General features: G+C 38.2%; 1 protein-coding gene across 3 annotated transcripts in view; it reads right to left on the reverse strand.

Annotated features, from left to right (window-relative positions):
• The window catches only part of UEVLD (UEV and lactate/malate dehyrogenase domains), a 34887-nt gene extending 23659 nt beyond the window's left edge, over nucleotides 1-11228 (reverse strand). For 2 of the 3 annotated variants that reach the window (XM_016219436.2, XM_016219437.2), the window contains exons 1-3: nucleotides 11152-11228; nucleotides 5978-6062; nucleotides 3154-3219 (exon numbers count right to left, since the gene is read on the reverse strand). In XM_016219436.2, the coding sequence (XP_016074922.2) occupies nucleotides 3154-3219; nucleotides 5978-6062; nucleotides 11152-11193 (193 nt within the window). In that variant the 5' untranslated portion in view covers nucleotides 11194-11228. Of the gene's footprint in view, nucleotides 1-3153; nucleotides 4345-5977; nucleotides 6063-11151 lie in introns of those variants that run through there. The other variant, XM_016219438.2, reaches the window with a different exon arrangement.
• Between the last annotated feature and the right edge of the window lie 37 nt (nucleotides 11229-11265).

Raw genomic sequence — 11265 nt, forward strand, 5'->3', positions numbered from 1 at the left:
AAATAAATGAAGAAACTAAATGAATGAGTAAAGATGAATTTGATACTAGCCCTCAAGTTGCTCACTAATTGCTGGTACTTTACACACTAGTTTTAATTCATAGAACTTAGAGCTGAAAATAACCTTAATGGTCACCTTGTCCAGTGGTTCTTAATTTTAGTGTACTGAGACAGGAAGTTCTGTGTATGCTTTTCCAATTGTAATCATGTATGTCATGCCTACCGAGAGCCAAAATCTGACTGCCTTGGTTGCCAGGAAGCCCAAAGCTAAAACTAATGTTAGTATAAAAACTAAACTTAAATAGAAATCTGATCAACTACCTTTGCTGCTTTATTGTATCTCCTGATATTTATTCCTGTTTTCATTAGTCTTACTGCATATGTCTTTCATCATACTTAAGAACATGCATGCTCAGAAGCAAGAATGCAGAGGTTTCAGACTACTAGCTATATAATTTTAGGCAACTTAACTTCTCTGTGTCTCAATTCCTTCCTCTATAAAATGGGAGTAATAATAGCTCCTACCTCATAGGGTTGTTGTGAGGGTGAGATTAGTTAATGTATATAAAATGCTTAGAACAATATACAACACTGTAAGTACCATGAAAGGTTGGCAATGTTTGCATTTTGAAAATAGGCCAGGTATAAATAAAAATAGTTTTCTTTTCCACTGCAACCCTTATCTTACTAAGGAAATCCTCCTTTCACTGAAAGTTACTTTTTTCATCTTTCATCTTACTCCTCCCCTAAGCCAATGATACCCAGAGGTGTCTGCAAATTAGAAACATTTAAGGAACTTGGAAACATACCAAGATCCAGGCCACTCCCCCAAAATTTCTGATTCAATGGGATGGGGTCTGGATATCATTTTTTAAAAGCTTATTATGTTCCTATTAGAAAATAATTCTAATATTCAGCTAGGACTGAAAATTGGTACATTATAGAAATGTCCTAATACCTGGGACATTTATAGAAATGTCCTAATAGCTGGTCTACTATTTCATATCAGCAGTTCTTAGAACCATACTCTTCTTCTACTTTTCTCTATTAAAAAAATGTTTTTATTGAGGTATGTCACTACAAAAAGTCTAGTTAACATCCATTACCATACATAGTGTCTAAGTATTTACAATATAGGTATAGATAGGCATAGCTATTGGTTTGTAGTTAACTATGATTATAAAGTTATGTGATCATAGCACCACAAAGTGACCATTTGTATTGGCCCATTTGATAGATGAGAAAGATAATACATTCTGATCTTCTGATCAGCAAGAAATAACTACTGTGTATCACACTGAGTTGATATAATTCTAGTCAAAAGCAAAGGGGGGAAAAACGTACTGTCAATAAAAAGGTATTGCAGGTACCATTACTACCTTGAAAGACCCAGCCAGCATAAGAATCAATGATATAACTCTGTAGCACTAGGAGAGTCAGAGTGCCAATGAGGGGCATCTTACCAATAGTAGTAAGATAACTTTTATGTTCTCCCGTTACCTCCCCACACTGTCCTAGAAACTGAAATGCTACTAAACAATGATTGGTTTAAATTCACAAGCTCCTGTGTTAATATGCAAATACCCTTGAAATTACTGGGATGGGTAAGAATTGTGAAATCAATCAACCAACCAGTTGATGAGGTGGACAGGAATTCTTTCTCTGTCTTTTTAACATCTAACCATAAGAAATGTAGAACACAAGTAATGGGGAACAGGCCTGAATAAAGTTCTCCAGGCAGCCAGAAAATAGTATGACAGCTTGGTAGGAGAGGAGCATGGAATAAAAATAAAAATCAACCCTATGCCTGTTCTGCCTACCTCTGCAAATTCTGGAGAGCCCATTGCTACATACTTTCATCTCCAACTGCATTCCTGTGTGTAAAAACCAAGCTAAATTCCTATGCATTTCCTAAACCAAAGGAGGTGTCATGGTGGCGCATAACTGAGGCAGAATAAAACATGAGTGCACCTCTAGCAATAAGTCACTGGGGAAGGAGTAGGATTAAGGAAGGTTTCTAACAATCTAGGAATTACCATAATGAAGCACCTACTTTGAAAAAGTCCCTCAAAATATAGCTTCTTGGTGTCTTTTGGGCAATGTATTTTCATCACACAGTGCTCAACCCTTTGTAAGAGACAGCAAACTCCACTGTTCTCTCCCTATTTGGATTCCAGATCCTCCTCAGCCCTTTTTCAGTGCACTTCCTCTTTCAAATGTTCAGTAAATTAATTTATTCCTAAGCCTTTCAGTCAGTAATAAACTAATGCAATCATTTAACAAGTACTTACCAAGTGTTTCCTATAAGCACAACACTGTATATTATGATTTTGGATGTTATTCCTCCTGGGATTCTTTGCATTTTAAAGGAGAAATTAATTTTTAGTGGTGGAATTTCAGGCACCACTTCATAGAAATATATTGGAACCAACACTTCACTGGTGTTCTTCAAATCACACTATATAAACAATCTCCTGCGATATCTGTCTTAAAGGTTAGTCCTCTTGAACATTGGAGGCAGTAGGTCTGGACAAAGAGGAGGAGTTATGTATAGTAAAGTTAATGATTTTTTAATTCTTTTTGGGAGAACACTTAGCTATTTTAGCCTGTCAGGTCAGCTAAAATATGTTGTTCTCTTTGAGCTTTAATGACTCCTGTGTTTTAAATTTTCCTGTTGGGAGTTTGAAGTTCTAGCCTGATACCAGATGTGTGGTGTTAGGTAAATCACTTGACCAGGCTTAGACTCTGTTTCACCTATAGAATGAGGATAATGCTATATCATTCAGAGGAAAGGAAGAGGAACTCTTCATTGACGTAATAAAGAAAAAGGTGGGGATTCCCATGGTCTGCTATGGAAAACAGGGATAATTTTCCATTACAGCAGACCCATGTCTGTCTTGCTCTCCTCTGAAACCTAGCACCTAGCAGAGTAGTGGACACATAGTTGACATTAAATATTTACTGAATTGAGTATGTTGATATTAATTTAGACCTTCCACAACTGGTTCAGTAATCTGCTATATTCAATAAGACTCTGTATAAGATCATATACACATCAAAACACTTTGAGAACATTATGGCACTAAGTAAATTTAAGTTCTTATTAAACTGCTCTTTTAGAAAATTCCCACAATTTCTCAGCTTCCACACTTACCCTGATACTTCACAGGAACAGTGCCAGTGAAATTCAGCAAGTCTTTCTGGGAACTATCTTTGAAAACTGAAAGAAAAAAAAAGCCTCAAAATGTGCAATCAGAAGTAGGAAAGGGAGTCAAAGTCGACTCAATAGCAGGTAACACACATATGACATAACACATATTCAGAAACACATAATTTCTAAACACCATCATCTAGGAATCAGTACAAATGTTGACAAAGGAAGATTACTAGATTTTTTGTTTTGTTTTAGAAAGCAGAGCAGGTAAGTGAAAGAACACAGAACTTGTTTTTTTTTAAATCCTCACAGGAGGATATTTTTTCCATTGCTTTTCAGAGAGAGAGTGAAAAGGAGAGAGAGAGAAACATCAATGTGAGGAAGATATCGACCGGTTGCCTCCCGCAAGCACCCCAACCGGGGCCGGGATCGAGCCTGCAACCAAGGTATGTGCTCTTGGCTAGAATCGAACCTGGGACCCTTCAGTCGCAGGCCAAACCAGCTAGAGCAGAACATAAGACTTTTGACACTGAAATCCCAAGTTCTAGGCCCACCTTCCACACTTAGAGGCATGTGACTTTTGGTTACTTTCATCTCTTTGACCTTCAGTTTGATCATCCATAAAATAAAGATAATAAGACTGTGTCATAAAGTTATCATAAGGATCGAATGAGATAATGTGAAAAGTAAAGGATAATAAAATGTGGGGACATTAGCAAATAATTGTCACATCTAACAAATCAGTTACAACCATTTTCAGAAATCAGATTATAACTTTTATAATAAGAAAAAAAAAGTTAGCTTTACTTTTGTTTTTTCAATCTCACCCAAGGATATTTTTCCATTTCTAGTGGAAGGGAGGAAGAAAGGGAGGGGGTGGGAGAGAGGGAGGAAGAAAGAAAGAGAGAGAGAAAGAGAGAGAGAGAGACATCGATGTGAGTGAGAGAGATACATCAATTGGTTGCCTTCCAAAAAAGCCCTGACCAGGGCTGGGGATCGAGCCTGCAACCAAGGTACGTGCCCTTGGCCAGAATCGAACCTGGACTCTTCAGTCTGCAGGCCGATGCTCTAACCACTGAGTCAAACCAGCCAGCTTAATTTTTGAAAGTGACCTTTTAGAAAGATCAATAATTATTTTCTTTTTTTAAAGTATGTTTTTATTGATTTCAGAAAGAGGAAGGGAGAGGGAGAGATAGAAACATCAATGATGAGAGAGTCATTGATCGGCTGCCTCCTGCACTCCCCCAATGGGATCTAGCCTGCAACTTGGGTATGTGCACTGACCAGGAATCAAACAGTGATCTCCTGGATCATAGGTTGATGCTCAACCTCTGAGCCACACCAGCCTGGCAATAATTATTTTCTTTGGTTTCTCTAACTTCATTATTCTCAACCTTTATTCAGTCTTCACATCCCTGAAATTTCAACTTGCCCATCAATAACTGGGACACACTGGTGGAGAACTGATGCCTCTAAGCAGAGGGCAAGACAGACATGGGTACAAACCCCAACTCCATCCCTAACTAGCTGTGTAGTCTTGAGCAATTTATTTAAACTCTCTGAGCCTTGGTTTCTTTATCTGAAAAAATTAAGATGATAATACTTACCTCACAGCTTTGGTTGTAAAAAAAAAAACAGGTCAGAAAATATAGATAAAACATTTGGAAGCACATCTGGCATTCAATAAGTAGTAGCTGTTACATCCCCCATCCTAGGCACTTATGCAAAACCAAATAATTAGGTGCCAATCAAAAGATACCAGTCACGGATGGGCCAGAATCTAATAATTTCTTCCACATATAAAATCATCTATTCCTAAGAAATACTTCAATAACTTCTCAAAACTTCTAATATATAAATCTGAATTAGATACATTTTCTTAACCCAGACTAATTCAAATATAAAACATACCCATGTAGAATAAAGAAGTTTTTCAAAACAATATGTTTTAACTAATTCATGGGTCCTGAAATTAATTTAGTGAGTCTCAATCAGCATTTGTTTTTAAATGGAAAGAAATAAATAAAGGAGAAAATTCCAGAGTGCTCACAGTCTTTTAATTACATGTGGGTTGTGGTCAGACATTTTTGAAAGATAGTAAACTCTTTCTTAGGTAGCCAGCCCCTCTGTACTAAGTGAACAAGATAACTAAAACTTTGTTATTAATAATTTTGAATCAACCATGTATGTGGTAGGCAGAATAATGACCTCCAAAGATATCCAATACCCTAATCCTTGGAACCTGTGAATATGTTAACCTTACTTGGCAAAGAGAATTTTTAGATGTAATTAAGTTAAAGACCTGAGATGGGAAATTATCCTGTATTACTGGAGTAGACCTAATCTAATCACACTGGTCCTTAAAAGCAGGGGACCTTTTCTAGCTATGGATAGAAAGAGATTTGATTACAGAAGGATGGTCAGAGAGATGCAATATTGCTAGCTTTGAAGATAGTGGAAAGAGACCTGGGGCCAAAGAATGAGGATAACCTTTAGAAACTGAAAAAGGCAAGGAAATGGATTCTCTCCCAGAGCCTCCAGAAAGGATCTGAGACCTGCTGACATCTTGATTTTAGCCCAGACTTCTAACCTACAGAGAGGTAGTAAATATGTGTTGTTTTAAGTCATTAAATTGTGCTAATCTGTTACAGCAGCAATAGAAAATTAATGATATAAAGTATATTAACTTAAATTTCCTCAGAAATCACAGGTCCCCAAGTATGGTTTAAAATCGGGGATAAAACAGAGAAATTTTGTAGTTCTTTAGGAACAAATAATTAATAGTTTATATAATGTAGCAAAAACTAGAGAATAAGATTCTTACCATAGGTGTCCATGGAATATCTGAAATGTGGGAAAAACATATTTACATTCTTTAGTTCTTCCACAGTTAGATCCCTGAACTTGTACTGAAAAGAGAAAAATGAGCATGGAATAAGAATAAATCTATAGACAACAGAACAATTACAATTAACATTTAACTGAACACTTACTATGTACTAGGCTCTGGGCATTGAGCTTTACAAACATGAATAGTATTTGATTTAACCCTATGAAGATGAAAATGAAAGCTAGAGAATCAAAATAACCTGCTGAATTAGACAGCAAGTTAAGTAGGGAAGCCAGAGCTCAAACCTAGGACCTGGGCCTTTAAGCACTAAATCAAACTGCCTCCAAATACCTCCTGAAGGCTTAAGAAGTAGGGCAGGGTGTATCTATCACTCCTGTCACCACTGTTCAAGATCCAACTCTTACTCTTGAATACCTCATTCATTCACTTTGAGACACCTTGAATTTCCCTTCCAACCCTTCTGGTACTGCATGTTGGGTTTCAAAGGGAGAATAGAAAGCATGCAAGGGTTTGCAGTCAGACTGAGTGAACCATCTCCTCATTCATCCAGATATACTCCCAGAAACACTACCTTGGTTGCCCTGCAGGCAAAATAATTTAATTTCTTTGAGCTTTCTCATTTGCAAAGAGAAATAATACCCACCTTGTAGACTTGTGTTGAGGATTAAACAAAAAAGAAGTATGTTAAGGGTCTATTACCATTCTAAAAATGATTTTGAGAAAATATTTATATTTACAACAGCATCAAAAAGAATAAAGTACTGGGAAATAAATGTAACAAGATGCAAAACTTAAGACTCTAAAACCTACAAAACACTGTTGAAAAAAATTAAAGTAGGTATAAAAAGAAAGATGTCCCTTGTTGATAGATCATATACTCCCCAACACATTCAGTAATCAACAATCCTCACAAAATCCCAGCTGGGTTTTTTAAAAAATTTGTTTGCAAAAATTTTTTAAGTGATTCTTAAATTCATATGGAAACTCAAGGGACAGGACAGCCCAGAACAGCCAAAATAATCTTGAAAAAAGAACAAAAAAGTTGGAGGATTCATACTATAATCAAAAGACAAACTATATATATATATATATATATATATATATATATATATATATAAAAGATAGACAATAACAAGTGTGGGAGAGGATGTGGAAAAATCAGAACCCTCATATACATATACCACTGCTAGTGGTAATATAGTGCAGCTGCTTTGGAAAAGTCTGGCATTTACTAAAAGATTAAACCCAGAGTTAACATTCAACCCAGCAATTCCACTCTGACGTATATACCCAAGAAAAATGAAAACACGTCCACACAAAAACTTGTGCACAACTGTTCATAGCAGCATTATCAACAGCCCAAAAGTAAAAATAATCCAAATATCCATCAGTTGATGAGTGGATAAAATGTAATATATCCATAAAATGGAATATTCAGTCATAAAAATAAAGAACTGATATATATACTACATGGGTGAACCTTGAAAACATGCTAAGTGAAAGAAACCTGACACAAAAGGTCACATATTGTATGATTTATATGAAATATTCAGAATAGGCAAATCCATAGAAAGAGAAAGTACATTAGTGGGTGCCTAGGGCTGGGGGAGATTGGGAGAAAATGGGGAATGACTGCTAATACATCCTGATACCTCTCTTTGAGCCTTACTTTTTTTATGTACTAAAGAGAGAGCTCTACAATTTCAACAGGTGTGTGTGAGGATCTCATGATTAACATATATAAAAGTGAGATATTAAACAAAATATGTACACAAAAACAGTACAGACCAGAAACAATGAAACAACATAAAGCATATCTAAGTTACAGAAAGGCCTCCAAGAAGAGCTATCTACAATTCACCTTAGAGTCTAGAATGATACGGAAAATTAGAGGGAAGATACTTTTCTTCCTATAAGGCCATTTTAAGATGGGAAAGAATTTGGCAGAAGAAAAAGCCTATGATTATTACAACTCGAGGGCAGGAATCATCCTTTCTTCATCTCTGTATCTCCCCACAGCACTTAGCACAGGGTATGCTTTTAATAAATGTAGGCTGATTGGATAAGAGATAACAAAGAGACAGATTTATATGAAGACAGTGGATGTAGAAAGCAATTGTGATCCACAGGACTGAGCATCAAAACTAAGAACGATCAGTATTAACTACAGGAGGGTGAAATGAGCCCTAGATTCAGTGTCCCTGATTCAGGATAAACAAAAGTGAATGAAATCATGCCAACTCCAAACGCTACACAAATGTACAAAAGGTTGCATTGTTGTCACCTGGAATATACATTTATTTGAACCAAAACAATTTGTTTTGTTTTCTACTTAATCTTATAAGCTGTTTTCTACATCCTTAACATCCTGTGAGAAGGTGATTATTAATGGCTAAAATGATCGATATACCAGAAATGATTTAATTGCAAAACTGCTATAAAAGTTTGCCCAAAGAGGGCAAAAGCACTCTTCCTTAGGGCTTGAAAACCCAAGTCACTACTACTAGTCAAATATGTGATTTGCCTTTTTGACACCTAAAGAAAAAAAGATCCCTTTTATGTACTTAAAAAAATAGGTCATTTTCACTATATGAAACACTATCTTCTTAGTGTAATATTTAAAAAAAAATTTTTTTTTCCGAAATTGATTTTGAGAGAGGGGGGAAAGGAAGAGGGAGAAACATGGACTGGCTGCCTCCTGCACTACCCCACCTGGGGATCAAGCCCACAACCCCCTGACAGAGAATCAAATCCTTCACCTTCTGTGTACAGGACAATGCTTCAGCCAACTGAGCCACACCAGCCAAGGCTTTATGCCTTTTTTTTAAAAAGTTTGCATACTCTGAGTCCATAAAGATTCTCCTCTACATTTATCTCTATACAATTTAAAACTTGTCATTTATATTTAAATCTTTAATCCACAAGGAATTTTTAAGTTTGGTAAAAGGTAGGAATCCACTTTTATTTTTTTCCCCATATGGATAATCACTTGTCCCTGTATTTTCCTTTCCGTAGTTATCTGCAGTGCCTCTTCTGTTTTATATTGAAGTTTAAAACGTGTGAAAATGATTCTACGCCCTCCAGTCTTGTTCCACTGGTTAATTTGTCTATCCTATACCAACACCACAATAAATCTTAATCACTAGTCCTGGCATCTGGTAGAGCAAGTCTCCATATCTACTCTTCTTCTGTAAGAATGTCAAGATTATTCTTGGCCTTCTGCCTTTCCAAATAAATTTTAGAATCAGCTTGAAAAGTTCCCAAAATAACATTAGAATTTCAATTGGATTTGCATTGACTCTAGAGATCAATATGGAGCCCTGGCCAGGTAGCTCAGTTGGTTAGCGTCCTCCGGATATAAGTTGTGGGTTTGATCCCTGGTCAGGACACATACGAGAAGCAACCAATGAATGCATAAATTAAGTGGAACAACAAATTGATGTCTGTCTGTCTGTCTCTCTCCCTTTCTAATTAATTTTTAAGAAAATCAACCAATAAATGAATTAATAAGTGGAACAACAAAATGGATGTTTCTCTGTTTTATCCTCTCTAAAATTAAAATTTTTTATTAACTATAAAATTAAATTTAAAAAATCTGGAGAGGGCTGATTTCGTCATAGTCATGAAGTTGGAATATTTATTTAGGTTGAAATATTTAGACGTTTTATTTGTTTCCAATAAAAAAATTTCACATTCTCCATACAGTTGCTTGATTTTAATGTATTGTTCACAGATTTTTCAGCACTAAAATTAATTCTAGAAATTAAGTTATTATATTAGTTTCCTAGTATGAGGGCTAAGGAACTTCAGAAATATTAGCAGGACTGACTTGTTTCTAACTAGTTTCCTTAATTTACATACCCAACAAATATTAAGCACCTATGCGCCAGACTTTATGTTTTGCACTGATGATAAAAAAAATTCTTCTAACCATCTACTCCGCCCTTGAACAAAATCACTCACTCTCTTGTCTTTTTCCTTCATTCCACCTCCACCCAAATTATTAAGTTTTTTTTCTACTATCAATTTTAACAATTCTTCCCACTGGACATAATACATCATGCTCCCTCGTTTAAAAACTTAATGGAGTGTTGTTGTTTTTTAAATTTCATGTCTGAAGAGAAAATAGAACTCTAAGCATGGTTATATTTTTCTTCCTACAAGATCTACACCCGACACAGCAGATCAAGTCATTCAAATCGATTACATATATAAACAATTTCAATCATAAGGCTTCAAAATCTCCCATAGGTGTGCCAACTGCCCCAAAGAAGAAAGATTTTTGTTGTTTGTAAATCCAACAAAAATGGCATAAATGGATGGTTTTCCCATGGCGGACGTCTTAAGAAACATTAAGAATCACTTAACCAGAAAACTGGTGAAAAGGCGGGAAGCCTCAGACTATCCCAGGCCGAGGAATCAGGGACCCTGGACTAACCCGGACTAACCCGGAATCTCGCGCTAGTAATGCCCCAGAAACGGAGGCGAGACTCGTGGGTCGGCCCTCCCGGCCGGCCCTTCAACGTCCAGGGGGTCTCCCCGGCCTTCGCGCCCCGGCCATTCCCAGTCTACTCAGGGCGCTCGTTCGCCGCAGTTCCCAGCAGCCCCGCCGCCGTGAGGCGCAGGGCTGGGCGAAGCCGCGTCTCGGGCGTCGCAGCTCAGAAGCATGAGTAAGGTTTGTCAATAAATAATGACTCCAAGACGTGATCATCGGTACTTCTGAAAGCAAGGAGAGAGAAGGGGGCGATTCCACCTCCCAGGGACGGACATCTGAGCTGGGTCTTACAAAGGCTGAGCACTGCAAGTCCGTCAAGAAAAAATGGGACCGGCCAGGCGGACAGAAAAGGGAGCGGTTGGGGGACAGGCGAGGGCCAGAAGCCGTCTGAGACCAAGAGAAGCTGGAGGCGTAAGAAGGTCTCACACCGGTGGAGGTTGGGGGAGCTCGGAGTTGCGGGTGGAGCCCTAGCGCGGGCCTTGGGAGGGAGAGGCCGGTGGCTTCCCGAAGCCGACCTCGGGCCAGTCGTCCTCGGCTCCCAGCTCCGCGACGAGGGGAGCACACGCCGCTAGGAGGTAGCCCGGCCACGGGTGGAAACGCCCCAGACACCCTGAGGCCTCGCCCCAGCCCCAGCGCGGCGGGCTGCCCGCACCTTGCCCAGCAGCCGTCTCAGACCCTCGCAGTCGAACTCCATCTCCAGCCGGGTTCCCGCGTCAGGTTCCGCGACCCAGCCCTGGACCTGCTCTCGCACCGGCTCCCGGACGGC

This window comes from Miniopterus natalensis, chromosome 11, assembly GCF_054644295.1.
Source record: "Miniopterus natalensis isolate mMinNat1 chromosome 11, mMinNat1.hap1, whole genome shotgun sequence".
Lineage (NCBI taxonomy): Eukaryota > Metazoa > Chordata > Mammalia > Chiroptera > Miniopteridae > Miniopterus > Miniopterus natalensis.